Genomic DNA, 20000 nt, shown 5'->3' on the forward strand with positions numbered 1-20000 from the left:
GGTCTGATTGTAACTCTATAATTGAACTCACCTGAGTATAATCCGTTTTTACCGTAATTTATTTAATGGTACGTTTTGGCAACCACTGCTGCCATAATTTTACCGTAAAATGTAAAAAATAATAATACCGTTATTTATTTAACGGTAGGCTTTGGCAACCACTGCTGCCATAATTTTACCGTAAAATGTAAAAAGGAAATATACCGTTATTTGTTTAAAGGTAGACTTTGGCAACCACTGCTGCCAGCAATCTACCGTAAGAACAACAGTTCTTTTTTTACTGTGTGTGCCGCGTATGTTCCATTACATTTCTTTAACCCATTTTGACCTCAAACACCAGTTTTTGTTTATGTGACATTAGTATACAGGGCCAGGCGTGTGTCTGTGTCTGTGTTCGTATTCATGATGCAACAGAGCATCCTCCTCTACACCCCATCTCATGTGTGCTGTGTGCTCTCTCTGCTACACTTGTACTTAGTAAACAGTGGAGGAGACATCACAGCTTGTTCAGCTGTCATTGAGCTCTTGCTTTGTGTTTCAGATCTGTTTGGCCTTGTGTCCACGTGGCTGGTCTGACTGTCCATGTGTGTTTCCGACTTCCCCCTCACCTGCCTGGCCCCATCCTTTCATGTTATTCTGACTAACCCCAAACCGCCAGTCTGCCCACCACCGTTCCTACAATCCACATCTCCAGCTCTCCTCCGAGCTGTCACAAGGCAACACTGTCTGAGATATCTAGACCAGCCACATCAGTAGTCAGATTTTGTAACATGGTAGAGAGGAAAAGAAAGGAAGAGACAGAGAGAGGAGGGTAAGAGATAGAGAGGTGTGAAAGAGAAGAGAGGTGTGAGAGGGAGAGAATAAGAAGGGGGCAGACCTGCAATATCAGGCATCAGATGTAGTAACATCATTCAACGTAGAAGAGAATAACGTGACCAGCAATATCATGATGCTTTAAATGTTTTAAAAAACAAAATAGAGGACAAGACAGTATAGATAGATATAGTTATATTTATGAATTGTAATTAATTAGAGTTAATTTGCTATAGACTTGCATATGTGTACTGTTTGTCTCACTGTCGTGTGTGTGTGTGTGTGTGTGTGTGTGTGTGTGTGTGTGTGTGTGTGTGTGTGTGTGTGTGTGTGTGTGTGTGTGTGTGTGTGTGTGTGTGTGTGTGTGTGTGTGTGTGTGTGTGTGTGTGTGTGTGTGTGTGTGTGTGTGTGTGTGTGCGCGCATGCGTACATGTGTGTGTATAAGTGCATCCATCTTTCTAAATATTTATCAGGTTGTGCAAAGGTCATTCTTTACTCATAAAGTATGACTTGTCCCCCTCTGAGTCCCTTCTCTGTAAGCCAGAACAGTGGTGCAGTCCCACCAACTCACCCCTCCCTTTCCCTTCCTTCCAGGCAGACCCCAATGCAACCCTCCTCTATGCCAAGCCGAAGCCCAACCCAGCCCTCTATGCCAGGGGACGTCTGTCATCCAGCGCCCCATCTCCACCTCATCACACCACCCCACTCTGCTGAATGAATGAATGAATTGAATGAATTGAATGAATGAATGAATGAATGAATGAATTGAATGAATGAATGAATGAATGAATGAATGAATTTATTTAGTCTATTAGATGTAAAAGCATTGTACAGCAGCAATAACCATACATTGAAAGGGATAAATAGACAGGGATGTACACAGAAAAGTCCGAAGACTTATTTCGATTGTGGTCCCTTAATTGTGCTCTTATCTCCCCTGCCTCGATACATCCTAGTATAAGACATCTCCCAGCAAGGGACTTCCGCAGTCCACCACCAATTCACCACCCCACCAACAATCCCCACCCCTACCCAACTACACAAAGCACCACCACCATTCCTCCACCCCACCACACCACACAACACAACGCCACAGTGCACCTTCCCATCATGCAGTGCTCCCATCAATAGTTGTGTGCCTGGGATCACGGCTAGTGCTGAATCCGACACCTGACAGTAGTGAAGCCAGGGAGCTCAGCTTAGCCCTGGTGCAATATTTAGGTTCTAGTGCAGAGCTCGGCTCAGGTGGCCAACAGTAGCACAGATTCCTCTGATTCCCCCCATATCCCCCACCACTCGGTAAATGTATATCTTCCACTCCTTGCTCAGCCAAGCATACACATTTGTCCTCAACTGCAGATACAAACAGATCGGCTTCTTTGTTTTCCTCTGTGTTTCTTTCTCTCTTTTCCCTTGCACGTGAGCGCGCACGCGCACACACACACACACACACACACACACACACACACACACACACACACACACACACACACACACACACACACACACACACACACACACACACACACACACACACACAGAGATACACAGACACACACACACAGGCAGACACACACACACAAACACACACACACACACACACACGCACACACACACACACACACACACACCACACACACACACACACACACACACACACACACACACACACACACACACACACACACACACACACACACACACACACACACCACATGCCACTCCTCCTGCCCACCCCCGCCTCCTTCCGCTATATCTCCCACACCTGGCTCAGCCAAACACACACATTTGTCCTCACTTGCAGATGCAAGCAGATCGGGTTATTTGTCTTCCTCTGAGTTTCTCTCTCTCCCCCAACCCCCCCCTCTCTCTCTCTCTCTCTCTCTCTCTCTCTCTCTCTCTCTCTCTCTCTCTCTCTCTCTCTCTCTCTCTCTCTCTCTGCCATTGGCTTCTGTGAATTCTACATGGAAACCAAATCTGTTACAGTGTGTAGTGTTCATCAAAGGCAGTGGCAAGGCAACAGGAACAATATTCATCCTAAGCCGTGTTTGTATACAGATTTTCATCTATTGTACACATGGCTTTATTGAAGATCACAGACATGGTGCAGTGTACACTTAATAAAATGGAAAGTAAACACATTCTAGGAAAAAATTGCAATATAAAGGACTATATATCAAATAGTCTACAGTAAAGCCAAGGAAAAGCCATGCTTTGAAATCACCAGGAGTTACACAGTTGAATATACAGTACTTCACCACACAGTAAAGCCAAAGAAAATGCTATGCTTTGAAATAAATGCAGGGAGTTACACCATTGAATATGCCTACGACACCGCACTGTTGAATATGCCTGCGACACCGCACCTCTTATACTGAAGCAGATGTCTTTTAAAATGTGTTTCAGGGGACTGCTATTGAAAGAGCATTTTACTCTAGCCCTCGCCGCCTCCAGGCAATGTTTCTCAATCCTTTCATGCAAAATCAACACACTGCTGGACTTCTTTTGTCACGACTTGCCACTATATCAGTTTGTGAGAGATCGAGAATGGTATCTTTTCCTAATATAAAGGCACTTAAATCTGGCCTTGTACAGCGTGGATAATATGCAGTGCGGACTAAGAGTTGAAGAATCTGCAATAACATCTGTAAGATTGCACAAATATAGTGGGGAACAGGTAGGCTACTGGGTTTGTTCAATAGGTTTTACACCTATACGCACATTTTTCTATATGCATGGGATTTCCACATTTCAATTTGAGTCAAGTCTTATACTGTATTTCAGAAGTAGCCTACATGGAGGAAAAAACATTTTTTCCATTGCTGAATTAATCGGTAGTTGCATTCAATCCGCAGTTTTTTTTTCCCCAAAATTAGTCCTGAAGCAATGACTCGAGGAAGAAGTATTTTGAGCTAGAGTCAGTGGAAAAATAGCCTGAGCACTATTTCATATAAGAAGACATGGAGTAGTGCTGCAGACCAAAGCTTCATGTTACAAACCAACCAATCACAATGGCTAAAGATTATAGCATTTGACAGCATTTTCACATATGAGGTGCAAGTCCTTCCACACATTTTCTTCCATGAAGTTATAACTGTACAGATTTATAGGTAGGGTCAGGACATGTTTTGCCTCTTGTGGATCCTCATAAAGGTTTCCCACTTGGAGTGAAAGGTATGTGTAATTCCACAGTGCTTTACTTGAGCTTCTCTCTAAGACATACCACTGTTCTTTCCCATTCAAAGGTGTGTTTAAATGGTGTGTTTAAATGGTTTGATGGGTTCTAAATGGTGGTGACCATAAGTCAGAACACATTCTGTTAAGTGTCTTTCAGCAGCAGCCAGCTAGTTTTTCAAATTCAAAAATTAAAGGATGATTTTAAAGGGAGAAGTCACCATTTGCTATATATTGCAGACTTCTCTTCAAATTCAATTCAATCTGCAGTCAGATCATGCAGCAGCTCTCAGCTGCAAGCGTCTACCCAAACCAATAGCTTCAAACCGGCCACATCCACTAAGTGCATCAGGGATGAGAAATGGGGGATGGGGTTCAGTGGAGAATCCAGCAGCTATTTTGCCATTAAGTGTCATGTCTCCGCACCACTATATTGATTTGTTTACACTAAAGGGAAAACACATACAGGACATTTCAAATGAGCATTTAACCAATTAGCAAGGGGGAAGGGGTTGTGGCAAAATGGCTTTTCATTGTCTTTTTTTAATAATGTATCAGAAAGTCTGAACAGTGATATGAATGTAAAACACCTGAGCGTGGTGGTGGGCGGTGTGTTATAAAATTTGTTATTATACTACACCCCAGTGCCTGAGATCACATTAGACTTGAATCGTAATTAAGTGTGACAGTGGCAACATCACATTGTGACAATCTTTGCACTCCCACTCCCTTACATGCTGATTTCAGAAGGTAATCGCACTGTTGTTTCAATCAAATCTAAGGTGATGCAGGTGGGATGAAAAGACAATGATCTTGTTTGCATGGGACATTTGATTCTGAATAAACTCAGTTTAGATCTGAATAAAACTCAATTCCGCTCTTTACACAATGTAAACATTTGACAATTCGGAATTTAAGTTATTCGGAAAGGAAGTGAACTCTATTCCGAATAACGTGGGTGGTTCATTCCTCTTTTAATTCTGAATAACTTTATTCCTCTTACATATATACATTCATTTAAAAGCAATTCTGGTAGTTTCATGCATAGGGTGGATTAAGGTAAATTGGGCCACTTTTTCCATTAACTTACATGCAAAAAAAGTGGCCCAATTTACCTGAACTCACCCTGCTTGTTGCTGTGAGAGGATGCAAAATGCAATGACACAGACCCAAACCCAGCGCATGCATCCAAAACCAAGCACATGCATCCTCTGTCCAATCAAAATGCTTCCTGATCCTCAGACGTTTTTTCAGAATTAATCAATCAATCATGAAACGCTTCATGTAAACTCGACGGAGACTCATTTTGATTCAGAATAATTTCATTCAGAATTATTTTTTAATTAAAAACATAGCCTGAACTGGGCCACTGATTAAAACGTCTGTCTGCTTGGTGTTATTGTTGATATTCATCGCTGGTTGTTGAATGGTTTATTCATTTGTGCCTGCTGGTGAAGAAAAGCTTTTGTTATACTATACACATACAAGAACTGCACGTGTGTACAGTCGTGCTTGTGAATTATAAACAGAAACGGGAGTTTAAAAAAAATGACTTGTGACTAGTGACTTAGAGTCGATTTCTCTCTAGACCGCTTGTTGTTGTCGTGTCGGTTGTTGTTGTTGTTGTTGTTGTTGTTGATGATGATGATGATGATGATGATGATGATGATGATGATGATGATGATGATAATGAGAAAGACGAGGAAGAAGAATAAGAAGATGATGATGATGATGATGATGACGATGATGATGATGATAAGTATGCATGTGTTTTCTTTATCTCTCAGGTGTTCCCCAAGCTACTGTGAACACGGAGGGAAGTGCACCCAGTCCTGGAGCGCCTTCCACTGCAACTGCTCACACACAGGCTACAAAGGAGCCACCTGCCACAGCTGTAAGGCCTTCTACTCTACTCTTATCCATCACCATCATGCAGTATCTATTTTAACATTCAGGCACACTAAACACACACAAGATTTGATCTTTCAAACCTTTTATCCAAAAAAGATCTGGTAAACTAAATCATATAGTAAGTAAAGAATTCTTGCACACCTCCTTGGTCAGGTGTGTAGGAGTGGAACCCCAAGGTCACCAACGTTAAAGCAAAGAAAGCTCCCGCACACTGTTCACATTTGCATGGTTTAATGCAACGTTTCGGTCTACTGAACTTCTCCATGCAATTTGAATTGCTTGGAGAAGATCAGTAGACCAAAACGTTGCATTAAACCATGCAAATGTGAACAGTGTGCGGGAGCTTTCTTTGCTTAAACTAAATCATATAACCAATATGATTGTTTTGTAAGGCCTAGAGTAGACCTGGCTTCCCCCACTAAACAGACTGTGAGTTTTAACCAGCTACATATGTTCCAAACCATGTGTTTCTGTCTGTGCCCTTAGTATGAGTGACTTGCTTGATTAGCACCACTGGGAGTTGTGCCCCATAGACTCAGATGCCTTTATGAATGTCTTAAACACTCTTGTGCTTTGCACTGTTTTACCCACCACTGGTTTTAACATCCCACTTCAGTAAACACAAAGAGGATTTCATATGGAAATGTATGAGGCAAAAAGGCATGTTAACGGAATTGTGTAACCATAACTTTAAGCTGCGTTAAGTAAGACAGTTGAAAGGGAAATTTTAATTACACATTTAATGAGTGCACAGATGAGGACCTGCTCGCTGACACCAGCGCAACAGAAGGTACAGCAACTCCTATCTGAATTAGCTGCTGTATTATATCTCTCCTTATCTCCTTATCCTCCAGTCCCTTGTTACAAGGCCTCTGTGGTTGTGCGTTCGTGGTTGTATGGTGGAGGTTTTTTTCCACCATATTATGGGCCATCTCAAACCAATTAGCGTGAGAGGCGAGTGGGCTGTAAAATCATTAAACAGCAGGCTTGCATCCACACTGCCTCCACGGAAGCACGGCGTGCGACGCGGAGTGTAGCAAGGAACCGTCACAAAATGAGCCAATCTGCCTATACAATCTGGCAAATTTCACAAACGGCTTCTCTTGCGCATCGCTTTTCACTTCTGTTCAGCTTTTTACAGTAAATCAGTAAATTTTGACGAGGTGAAATAGGGACGTGCCAGCTTTGTCAATTGGTGTGCTCCTGTGGATAAATGACTTCACAGAATATGCACTCCTCAGGGATTTTTTTCCCCTGAGCAACTATGACAGTGCCGTACCAATGACCACATGACAAAAACAGCTGTGTCTCTGCTGTGCTGTGAGCCAGCCATCTATCAGTATCCATGGTGACCGATATCTCTCGCCCACAGTGGAGCGAGCCAGGGGTATCCTCACTGTTGACCGATTTATACCCAGCTCTTGTTCCTCATGACTTGATTTGGAGTACCTCGCCCAGATGCTAGCTTGAGGGTGGAGAGTGCAGTTTGTGGTAGCCTGACGAGCCAAACCCCTACAGCAAAATGCTGTACAGGGGTCTCATGGAGCTCGGAGACAGTGTGGGCGGGATTAAACGGTTGTCTATCAAAATGCCTTGGCACTCAACGCCACGCAATAGGATGGCGCAACAACCAATCACACTGGATCTCCACACAGCAAACTGTAGGGGCGTGGCCGGCTATAGTTCCAGAGAATAGTTCCAGAGCTACCTAGCGGCCGGTGCACTTTTCATCCACACACACAGCCGGCAGCCGGCTTAGACTCACCTCAGACCCAGCGGGATCGCATGCAGCTGAGGGCTGTTTGCACACATATCTCACTCAGTGTCACAACAAACAGTCTACATGGGTTAACGACTCGTGTGTGTAATAATAATAATAGTTTGTGACTATCTGGTTCTGTAAAATGCTCATATTAAGTTAGCCAGCTAGCTTAAACATTGAGTGATCAAATGGTAATGCGGAGTGACCTATTTGTGTCAGCTAAGTTCGTTCATAAGGTGCATTTTTACATCAATCCGTGGCAGGCACGAAATTTAGAGTCATTCAGGCTTTTTAAATTAAGCAAAAACTTTCGTGTTGGAAATGAACGGCGGGCATGTTTCTTAGAAAGTTTTGTATGATTCTGTCGTCACTAGGTAGCCTGGCCCCCCATCTCGCTGCTCATGATTTGATTGGCAGGTCGTCTTTCGATTTTCAGCCTCGCAAAACGACCAGGGGTGGCTAGACTGCCCCCGGGAGCAAATTCATTTTGCGGGCGCTAGGGTCGTCTAGATTTCTAGGCTAACTTTGTGGCTTAGGCCTCTCTCTCTCTCTCTCTCTCTCTCTCTCTCTCTCTCTCTCTCTCTCTCTCTCTCTCTCTCTCTCTCTCTCTCTCTCTCTCTCTCTCTCTCTCTGTATAGAGTATGTAATGTATGTACAGTATGTTTGTTTTGTTTGTTTTGTTTGTTTGTTTGTTTGTTTGTTGTTAACCTCCTTGGGATGTTGGATGGCATGGCCAAGAGATGTAATGTAGACTTTAAGTCTTTTATTGGATATGGCTGTGACAAGCCAGATTTATAGTATCCTCAACCCACCCACCATAGTGACCTAGCAGTGAACTACAGATTGCAGTACAACATCACTCCAAAGTGAACTTCTCAAGTTTACAAAGTTGTTTAGAACAATCCTATAGGAGAATATTTTATCAGCCAGCAACTTGCTTCGCCCTGTGCACAGGTTCGAACGAAAGTAGAACACAGCAACAACCTATGCCAACCACAACTGTTAAATATGAACAGTCACATTCAATGAATTTGTAAATGACAGAGTAATTCAGACTGCTGCCTATTAAATGACAAGCAAATGTCATGGGGACTCTGCGGTCTTCAGCAGGGCAGAGGCATTTTACCGGAGTGGCTGGTGCAAGTTAAAGAGTGTTTGTCCCTCTTAAAGAAAGCTGTCTGCCATCAGCCACAGGGACTCAAGGTCAAATCTCTGTGAAGCCGCAATAACCACAGAGGGGGAAAGCCAATTTTGTCAAAGCCCTGGCATTGATGGGGATTAAGAGAAAACCTTTAATGATGTGAAAAAGGAGGGCCTTTGCCTCTCCTCCTCTCCTCTTCAAGTCCAGTGTCATGGAAATTGAGTGGAACACCATTCCTGTGAAATGAAATGAAGCATTTGCCAGTCAACTGTAATCGCTCGGCCGTTTAACGTTTTCACACTCGAGCGAGCGGCAGGGAGGGAGAGAGAGAGCATCTGAAAGGGGCCGAACACTCTCATACTTTTTCTTTCTTCCATCGACTCTTCACATTTACATTTCTTCTACCACATACCTTCATACAGACCAGCCATATGAATTGACGTCTGAAGTCCTTTCTACAGGGTGGAATGAGAGAGAGCCCGAAGAGAGAGGATTTTGGATTTATTTGAAGCTGATACTGGCATCTCTAGTGCAAAGTATAGTCTAGTATGGTGGGGCCTGCCACGGATGCTACTGGCTCCTTTGTCATAATTAGTATGGCGCATGATGCTCATGTGTGCTAATTCACGCGCGTCATGTCAGATTCACTGGTATTTCATTTCTGAGCGCCTTCCAGATTGTGACATGAAGAATGGCCAATGGTTGTTGGGGATGGAGATAGAGATGGGCAGAGGTGGCGGGATAGAAAAGGGAATTGCATTTTAGCTGTACAAAATAAATCCCGTCACATAATTCACTACAGGAAGGCATTGTTTTTCAGCGCAGAACGTGACAGCCCATCTGCATATTTGTCAGTCCCAAAGTGGCAGACCGGTCAGCGATTGCTGAAGAGGTGCATCTTTTGTCATGTCATGAAATCCATCAGCAATGGCCAGCACAATCCAGACAAACCTGACGCTGCAGTGTTTTGTTGCGTTGCGTTGCGTTGCGTTGTGTTGTACTGTGTTGTACTGTGTTGCATTGTGTTGCATTTTGTGGTGTGGTGTTGTCTTGTGTGCTGATTTCCAGCTATTCTCTGCACCTGTATCACTGTTTTGCGCATATTGGATTCAGAAAACACTGAATGCACCTCAGGAAAAGAAACACAGTTTCATTCACTGGGTTCAGAGGCATGACAATTGTAAAATATAATGATAGAATCAGCATCCCCCTCCAGATTATGTGAACCGGGTACCTGCAAATCTTGTCAGTAACATAATACCCGTGCTCAGTAGAAAATGAGATATTTCATATTGTGTGTGTGTGTGTGTGTGACACATCCATTCATATGTATGTGTTTGTTAAGGGTGGTTTATGCCTCGAGATCAGCGTCACTGCATCATGATGCAGTGAGCCGCGCAGTTAACGTAGTGAAGCCCCCCCCATCACGCAGGTACTCTGGGGCACCTCCCCAAAATTGTGTCTCGACGCAGGGAGCGACGGCGTGAAAGGGCGAAAATAGGTCTCTGATTGGTCCTCTCGACCAGCCTGCTCTGTCCTCGAGTCGAGAACAAGCGCTACTTCCTTGTTCTAACCTTCGTCGGTCTACGGACTGTGAGCTCTTCATTAAATAAGTTGCCCGTGCTTTGTTGTTTGATTTATTTACACGAACCGAAGACAACACATGCGCTTGCAAGTTACGACGCTGAAGTTATTTGGACAGTTGAACAGTGGTTCCGAGGTCGAGGAAACATTCCGCTTCGTCCTCGACAAATGAGCCACTTCTTTGTTCCAAACTACTACTGTGGCTGCCAGTGCGATCAAACATGCACGTGATATAAAGATTTAATGTTTCATTTTCATTCTCGTCGAGTCTGTGATGCTAAAAAACAACCGACACGTCTAGTTTACTCTTTGTATTGAAGGCAGTTTCAGCGTGGAATGACATCGCGCAGACCGTGCTTCAAAACAGGGCATAAACAAGAATTAACTGCATCATGGCTGCGTCAAGCTCACTCTGTGGCACAAGTAGGAAGCATAACTGAGCCTTAAGTGTGTGCGTTTTCTTTTCTTCACACCAGTTATTTTTTTGGGGCTAGTGTACATCATAGGGGAGGTATTCCTCCATCATAGGGTTACTCCTCTACCCCTCACACCTCCTCGGTGTATGTCTACGTACTCTCCTCTCTTCTCTCCTCAATGAAGGACATCGTAGTTGGGGAAAATGTAAAGGAGAGTGAGGTGGGGAGTGCAGTGTGTGGTACTTGATAGTGGACTCTGTCTGGGTGCGTATGTGCGTGTGTGTGCATCACTTGCATGTGATCTCTGTTGGGGCCAACAAGGCCAAGCTTCAAGCTTCACTAGTCACTAGTAAGTTTTTTTTCTTCTTCTGTTAGTCTACATCATCCCCCTTTCCACCTCACATCTCCTCTTTGTAGCCTATGGGTGTGTAGTCTCTAGTCTCCTCTCCCACCTCCTCATGAATGACACGTCTGTGCTTCGCCTGCTTGCTTGCTGATTCGCAGGAGACCAGAAGAGCTGTCTTGTCTTGTTCATTTTCAGGTCGGCAGAGTTGAGTGTGGAGAGGTCTTGGTGATGGATGGAGGAGGACTCTATAGACCAAGTTATGTAGGGTCAAACAGACTGACTTGAGCCACTCGGACCCATTAGGAAGAAATCAATACTCTTCTGTACTACTATACTATACTGAATGAGATAGATAGGGGCAGGGCTTGTTAAGGTACACTTTAAAATTTTGACAAGCGGTGTTAATACCCTTCAAGTACTTCAGTTCAGGTTTTTTTTCAAGGTATTTTTTTATTTTGTTTTTTCTTGTTTTTAATGGCATCCCTCCTACCATTAAATGGTAAATATTTATTGCCCGCTGCTTTGTGGCCAACAATCATAAATGCACCTCAATAAGGGCGATATAACCACTGTTGTGGTTCAATTGACTGTTTATTTTCCTCCCTCCTCCTTTTCTTTGGTTTACTGAAATGGTAAAAATTAATAGCGCTTGACCTTGTCTGTTGTATTTCTATTTACCCCTCTCTGCAGCCATTTATGAACAGTCCTGCGAGGCTTACAAGCACAAGGGAAACACGTCTGGGTTTTACCACGTCGATGTGGACGGGAGTGGGCCCATCGACCCACAGAGGATCTACTGCAATATGACAGGTAAACATCCCACGGTATAAACATCCCACAGTTTAAAGGCCAGGCTTGGGAGTGCTTGAGAGGGCAGGCCAACAATGTGCCGTTGGGAACAGATCTGTAATCTGTGACAGATATACATACACGTATATAACGTATTCCATTTGCTTGTACAGTACAGTCTGTGGTGTGCAGGTATAGACTGAGCTTTAAATTGGTCGATAAGATGTCTCACAAAAACCCATCAATTGATTTCCCTTCAAAACTGAGTTCCTGTGTTCAAAGAGGAACATGCATAGTACATACTACTGTAGAATTGACTTGCTTTGTTATGCTGATAATTACTTGGTAGTGTCACAACATTACAACATTATTCACTCACTTCATTGTGGGCTTGAAAAACCTTTTTGAAATGCAGATCCCCTCTCACTGATGTATTTTTTTGCCCAAAGAGGTAATCCCAGACCATATAATTATGGCTAATAGCCTGCAGTTTTCTCTGGATTGAATGGTGTCAGGCTGTGTGGGTCGCTAAGTCACTGCTGATCCTGCAACACAAAGTCGCTGTTATATTGGAGGTGCCTGATGCTCCTAATCATTTCCGCACTATCTGTTTATCATTTGCATAATTGTCTAATGATCCCTTGTCTTTTCACCCCACACTATTCGCCACATCTCCCTCCTTCCCTCTTGCGCTCTCTCTTCTTGCTCTATCCTCTCCCTCCATCCCCACCACTTTTCTTTGTGCAACTCTCTCTCTCCCCTCTTCCTCCCTCGCTCTCTCTTGATCCTCTCTCCCCACTCCGTCCCACTTGTTTTCTTTCTCAACTCTCTCCCCCCCCCTTACCTCATTCTTTTAATCACCACTCCTTTACTTTCTGCTGCACACCTTTCTCACCCATACTCCCCCCCTCCCCTCTCACTTCATCCCTATCTCTCTATCACTCTTCTTTCTGCAACTCTCTCTCTTCCCCCTTTCTTTCTTCACTCTTGCTCCATCCTCTCCCTCCTACCTAATCCACTGTTTTCCTTCTGCTACTCTCTCTCATCTCTCTCTCTCTCTATCTCTCTCTCTATCTCTCTCTCTCTCTCTCTCTCTCTCTCTCTCTCTCTCTCTCTCTCTCTCTCTCCTCCTGTCACTTTGTTTTTATTCACACTCGTTCACCTTCATGTCTCACCCTTCCTTCCCTCTCCCCTTTCCCTCCGACTCCTATCTCTTTTTCACTTCTTTTCCGTAACTCATTTACTGTCTACAACTCTCTTCCCCTTTCCCTTACCCCTTCATGCTCACTCACTCTCTGTCTCTTGCTATTCTTTTTTCCTCTCCTCAGATAAAACATGGATGGTGATCCAACACAATAACACGGAGCTCACTAAATTAAAACCATCCACGGGGATAAATCAGCACTTAGCCCACTTCAGCTATCCTGCCGACGTGGAGCAGCTCCGGGCGATAATTACCAAGGCCGAGCACTGCGAGCAGGAACTTTCCTACCACTGCAAAAAGTCACGTCTTTTAAACACACCCGGTAAGCCCTTTTTATTAGTATTGAGTATTGATCCCATCCGCCCTCCGCAAAGGTCATGCTTATTAAAGGCGTACCTCGAACTAGCGCCAGAACGCAAGTTGAGTTTGGGTCAACCTCACGTACGGAAAAAAGATTAAACCAAAGCAAATTGATCATGAGGCTTTTTGTTCAAGTTTCAAGTTGCAATTTCACCTTGTCGATGATGAGTTAATGGGCAGACATTTGTTTTTTTTGTTTTCTTTTGTGCATCTTCCTGTCTAGTTGACTAACGTATCATGTTTTAGGAATCCACCGCTGTCATCTCTGTGGCTCAGTGGCTAGTTTGCTTGGTCTTCCATTTGTTTTTTTGTTTGATTTCACTTACGGCGCCAATTTGCTGTTCATTAGCGTTGATAATTGTTCTCTCGGTTCTTCAAACAAACACGCAAGGCGGCGACATGTGGCTGCCGAGATATAATTGCTGTCCATTAGCTGTCTCATTAGGGCCGGCCCAGGCGAGAGGCAGAGGAAAACAGTGTCAGACGTAAATAAATAATTTCTCAGAATGTCAAATGAAGAATAATGAGAGACAGAGAGCTAGCGTTTTGCTTGGCAACCTGTGTGTTTGTGTGGCTGTGTCGGCTACATTCTGTAAGACAGACAACTTGAAGATGGATGAACGTGAGCAGAGAAGCGATTGGGGCCAGGGAATCAATGCCAATCTCTGCCCTATCTCCCATGCCCATCTCTCCCTCCCTCTTCTCATCTCCTGAGGAGGGAGCTCTGGTCCATAGATTAGACCAGTGTTATTCAACCAGGGGTGCCGCAGAAACGCGGCTCATAAATAAATCATGTAATATAATACATATTTGTCTAAATTAATAAAGTATTGCTTAGTCAGTGGAGTCTTTCATCTGCCATTTACTGACAATAAAGTACAGTACATTTAGGTCGCCCCAGTAAGCTGCAACTTCAAACATAGATTGTGTGACGTCTCCAAATGTGGTGCTTTTCGAAGCTTTTGTGGTATCCGATGCGATGCCATGTTACAGCTTGTTGGTTTGGGGTGCCTTGAAAATTTTCAGGAATTGAAAGGGTGCCCCGCCTTAAAAAAGGTCGAGAAACACTGGATTAGACCAGTGCCTTTTTTCAGTCGCAGCACCTTTTGCATGAATGAAAAATGTCAATGCAGTCCAAACGCATGCACACAGACACAGACACAGACACAGACACAGACACAGACACAGACACAGACACAGACACAGACACAGACACACACACACACACACACACACACACACACACACACACACACACACACACACACACACACACACACACACACACACACACACACACACACACACACACACACACACCTGAATATGGCCTGAATATATATATAAATATAATATAATATATAAAACGACCCTCCTATTCAAGCTCACTTTTGAGGGGGAATGTTTTGTGAAGACCATCATTTTTGTTCTACATAGGAAACTTTTTTATTTCAGAATGCTGTATCACATTCTACAGTGGCCTATAATTTCCATGAATTCCAGGAATTTCCAGGAATTTCCAATCCTTAAAAAAGCACAGTGCTCAGCACGGAGATTCTCCGCCTGTCTTTTCTCACGCAGCGTTACCAGGCTCCACTTTCTCGCACAAATTATGGCTTGTTGATGGCAGCATCCAAAACTTACTGGTGACTCGTCAAATCACCATTGATTTCCGGCACGTCAGTTATAACTAGTTTTACCAAATGACCAGGGAAGGCAACCAGGGCTTTCCTGTTGAGACTGACAAATAAAAGCAGAGCGATTCACGATTGAAAGTTGTTTTTTTTCCCCCTCGCATTGCCTATCCTCACCGTGTTGATATTGACTGCAGATAGACGCCTTATACATGGGTTCTAAATGTTTGTTTTCCCCTGACTGTGCGAAACTAATTGCGCACAACTCAACCTCTGATTGTTGGAAACCGCTGTCGGTCAAAAAATTTGCTCACGTGGTTGGTTGCCATTGTCTTGCCCCTCCTCACAATATCGTGTTTACAAACACGGTGAACCCATGTATTCTCAAGCCAGTACAGTATTTCCTTAAATGTGTGGCCTCAATTTAGGCAAATCAATGCACACACATGCAATTTCTCAAATATGGTAGTCGTCAAGCTAAGAATCAGCTAGCTGAGTGGACTGGTTGGAACACACGTGGCAGGATTTCGACTTTGCTTTCCTCTTTGCTTTGGGCCTGGGTTGTTAACCTCTGGTGTATACTGGCTCCAAAGCCTTGATAGTCACAGAACATCTCCCACCACAAGCTATGAGTTAGCAGTGCAACAGACCCTCTCAAACATTCATGATATTTGTATGAGTCATAGAGTATACACCTCACCTAAGCGCACCAATCCTATTGCTTTGGGCAACATGGGGACTCCTTATGAAAAAGTCATGGGCATATTTCCAAAGGAAAGAGAAATCTCAATGAACATATGTGCTCCTTCCTGTCGCAGTACAGTGTCAATAATTCATAAATCTGTTTTTTTTTCTCATCCCCTAACCCATAACACACACACACACACACACACACACACACACACACACACACACACACACACACACACACACACACGCACACACACACACACACACACACACACACACACACACACACACACACACACACACACACACACACACACACACACACACACACCATCCTCCCTCAAGAAGGTGTTCCCTTCACGTGGTGGATGGATGGAGGTGGGGAGGTCCAGACCTACTGGGGAGGCGCCACGCCCGAGAGCAAGCAGTGTGCCTGCGGCCTGCACGAGAGCTGCATCGATCCCCAGCGCTTCTGCAACTGCGACGCCGATGGAGTCGATTGGTAACAACCACAATCATATGTAGAGTGATAACCCCTCTATCTGTCTCTATCTTCCTTTCCGCCTTCTGTCCATTCCTCACTCCCTCGCTCTCCTCCATCGCGTAGTATTTTATTTCTCACTAACCATCTGTTTCTGTCCCTTGCAGCGTCACTCACTCACTCATTCACTTGCTCGCTCGCTCCGCCCCCCCTTTCTCTCTCTCTCTCTCTCTGTCTGTCTGTCTGTCTCTCTCTCTCTCTCTCTCTCTCTCTCTCTCTCTCTCTCTCTCTCTCTCTCTCTCTCTCTCTCTCTCTAGGCCTAAGCATGCCGCCCATATAATAATAATAAGGCAGGCCTCTATTTTTACAGCTGCTGATCTGGCTCCGGCTCGCCACTGAATATTTAATCAAAACCCAGAGAGTGGCCTCATCTGCTTCTGCAGGCACTTCACGCAGTTTCCCTCCCCCTCCCCACCTCCCTCCCTCCCTCAGTCTTTAATATGAAACAACACAAGAATCTTTCAATCATGTATGGTGTAAGGTGGTGCTGAGGCTGACTGAAGAGACTTTCTTCTTTTTTACCTCACCCTCTCTCTACTCTAGTCTCATTTTGTCTCACTCTTTTTCTCTGTCTCTGTCTCTGTCTCTGTCTCTGTCTCTGCCTCTGTCTGTGTGTGTCTCTCTCTCTCTCTCTCTCTCTCTCTCTCTCTCTCTCTCTCTCTCTCTCTCTCTCTCCCTCTGAATCAACTGCAGGGCTAATGACACAGGACTGCTCTCTTATAAGGAGCACTTACCTGTGCGAGGCATTGCTGTTGGGGACTTGAGCAGGCCTGGCTCAGAGGCCGCATACAAAGTGGGAGCCCTGCAGTGCTACGGTGACTGTAAGTACCCGACTGCTTCCAGAAACAAAAACAAAGCAAATTATTCCACCATGCAAACTGGTTTGTTGTCTGACTTGTTTATTCAGGAATTTCAGCGCACTAGAATTTGGAGCGCCCCTTAATTAACTATACAGCATTTATTCTCCGCTCACCTGTCTCCAGTCAGAAATTCTCTTTCTCGCTTGCACCCACCACCTCCCCCTTTGCCTCCCTTCTGCCGCTGTTCGATCGATTCGTCAGGTGTATTGCCCTCGCTTCCTTCCAGTTCATCTCGCTCCATTGTTCTCCAACCATCATCTGCCGGGGGGTGTCCGCTCAGAGTTCACACATATCTGTGGGCGCAGATACTGCCCGAGCTCTCAGTGGCGACCTGTACTCCCGAGCTCGAGAACGTTTGCAGCACAGACATTTCTCGGCCGTGGCAGTACTTCAGCACCACGGCCAGCGATCTTGCCCAATACGCCACGTAATCTATCTCAGCGTCTTGAGTGCAGCGGTCCTTGCGGAGTCCATGAAACACTTTAATGATCAGTCCTCTGTGTGGACAGCCACTCTCCTGCGAGAGCGGCGCGATCACGAGAAGTCCGTTCTCCAGCGAGAACGAAGATGTATGCGTACATGCTTAATCCAAATTTCAGAGAGTGAACTAATGAAACGGATTTTTGTCAAATTTTGTTCCCAGCATTTCTTCTGGTAGCGATGCCTAAAGCTCAGTCCCAAAGATGATATCAGCCTGCTTGTGGCAGGTTTTTGCTTCAGGGCTACCTGGATAGAATCACACTAATGATCAAGACGTTGGCAATTCCAACGCAGGCACACGCACACACACACACCCTACACTCACTCACTAGACTTCACTTCAGTGTTATGTTAGTGCCGATGTTGTAGTCATTCCACAAGCCTGAAGTGTCCCAGTGTGTGTTTGGAGATGAACCCTACCGAGGCTCCGGAGCCATCCATGTCCCCCCCGTAGAGAACCTCTTCATTGGCTGAGGACCCCCTGCGTATGCTCTAAGAGCAGGGGTTCCAGTGATGCGTTTTACACAGGGATACACACTTCAAAAGCAATAGTTCCACAGCCAACATAACCACAGGGATACACACTTCACGACCAAGGTGCCTGAGCGCAGACTGGCGTCATGAAAATGCATTTTCTTGTGTGTGTTTTGGTGCAACGACTTTGCATGTTAACTTGTGCTCTGCAATGCCACAGAAAAACAAAGAATTTTGTCACGTGACCTGGCAAGTAGATGTTGTGAATTTCTGTTGCTTAACGCTAAAATGCTCTTGACCAAAACCATCCCTAACCCTAAATTGTCAGTAAAGTAATGTTTCTGCTGCTTTACTTTACTTCAACTGGGAAACAAGCAATTACAAGCAAGCAAGCAAAACAAGCATGGCAAAATAGTGCCCAGACCAAAAGCACGCCTAACCCTAACCTGTTGCAGGGCGTTGTAGAGCATGCGTTAACACGCAAAAAAGTCGTAGTGCACAAACACGATAGACGGTTCAAGTCGGCTTGTTATCCAAACACAGTTGCATGATACCATGTTGCTCAGCCTAACCTTGCCGTTTGCATGACGGCCTCTCTGTATGTGATCGAGCTCAGGATGGTGCTTCAGAATCTGCAGCAAGGTCATACCCCTGGCAGTCTAAGCAAAGATATCAATGTGAATGCGTCTCTCCCTCTTGCTCCATCTTCCCTCCCGTGGAATGAACTGATCTAGGGGGAAGGTTAAGCTTTGGGTGGAAAAAAAAACAACTCTGCAAAACCTTGTGCCCTGACATTGACTGTACCCTTTATGCTGAGATGGCAGATTTCAGTTATGAATAAATGTTGGTTCAGTCAGATCCATATAGCTGACATTAAAAAGAATATATAGGCCCTGCTGTGGCCAACCGGTAGGGCACTCACCTTCCATGCGACTGACCTGGGTTCGAGTCCCAGCCTGGGTCTTTTGCCGACCCTTCCCCGTCTCTCTCCTAATTCGCTTGCTGTCCACCTCTCACACTGTCCTATCAAATAAAGGCGAAAAAGACCACAAAAAAAAGAAACATATATTGGGAAGGTTTTCTTTACTGCATGGATTACCCAAGGCTGCTGTATGTGTTTTTGTCTTCAATTAATGCTAAGGTACTCTCTCTCTCTCTCTCTCTCTCTCTCTCTCTCTCTCTCTCTCTCTCTCTCTCTCTCTCTCTCTCTCTCTCTCTCTCTCTCTCTCTCCTCAGTGCACTTTTGGAACTCGGCCTATTTCAACAAGGAAACCTCGTACCTGCATTTCCCTACCTTCCACGGCGAGCTGAGTGCTGACATCTCCTTCCTGTTCAAGACCAGCACGGCCTCAGGAGTGTTTTTGGAGAATCTTGGCATCAAGGACTTCATTCGGATCGAACTGAGCTGTGAGTAGATACACTAGAACTTGTCACTATACCACTCCCTTGAATATTGATGCCGAAATTAGCAGAGTTGTCACATTCTGCTGAGCTGGTTCTTCAGAGTTGGAATTCATGCCAGTTATTTTCCATATGTCAAAGCCGGAACCTGCCAAGAAAAAACACAGTTCAGGGAAAGGTCAAAGCCATTCTCTTTGTGGCTGGCATTAAAGGGACACTGTGCAGGAAATGGTCAAAAAAGCTCTTGCAACTATGCTGGTCATTGAAACTGTGCTGCCTATTGCCAAAGTTGATATTTTCATGAAAGTTTACTAAATAATAAACTATTATTTTCGAGTATGGCCCAAGTACAGTCATTTTTGCAGCTAAAAATGGCTATTTCTGGAAATTCAAAATGGCGGACCATGGAGAAGATCCCCC

The 20000-nt window shown here is 44.7% G+C and overlaps 1 protein-coding gene across 1 annotated transcript in view; it reads left to right on the forward strand.

Moving 5' to 3' along the window:
• cntnap3 (contactin associated protein family member 3) overlaps positions 1 to 20000 on the forward strand; it is a 130904-nt gene that overhangs the window by 86610 nt on the left and 24294 nt on the right. The window contains exons 12-17 of the mRNA XM_063212756.1: positions 5775 to 5881; positions 11838 to 11957; positions 13265 to 13462; positions 16170 to 16326; positions 17059 to 17186; positions 19416 to 19586. Coding sequence (XP_063068826.1) covers positions 5775 to 5881; positions 11838 to 11957; positions 13265 to 13462; positions 16170 to 16326; positions 17059 to 17186; positions 19416 to 19586 — 881 coding nt within the window. The remainder of the gene's footprint in view (positions 1 to 5774; positions 5882 to 11837; positions 11958 to 13264; positions 13463 to 16169; positions 16327 to 17058; positions 17187 to 19415; positions 19587 to 20000) is intronic.

This window comes from Engraulis encrasicolus, chromosome 12 (genome assembly GCF_034702125.1).
Source record: "Engraulis encrasicolus isolate BLACKSEA-1 chromosome 12, IST_EnEncr_1.0, whole genome shotgun sequence".
In the NCBI taxonomy this organism is placed as follows: domain Eukaryota; kingdom Metazoa; phylum Chordata; class Actinopteri; order Clupeiformes; family Engraulidae; genus Engraulis; species Engraulis encrasicolus.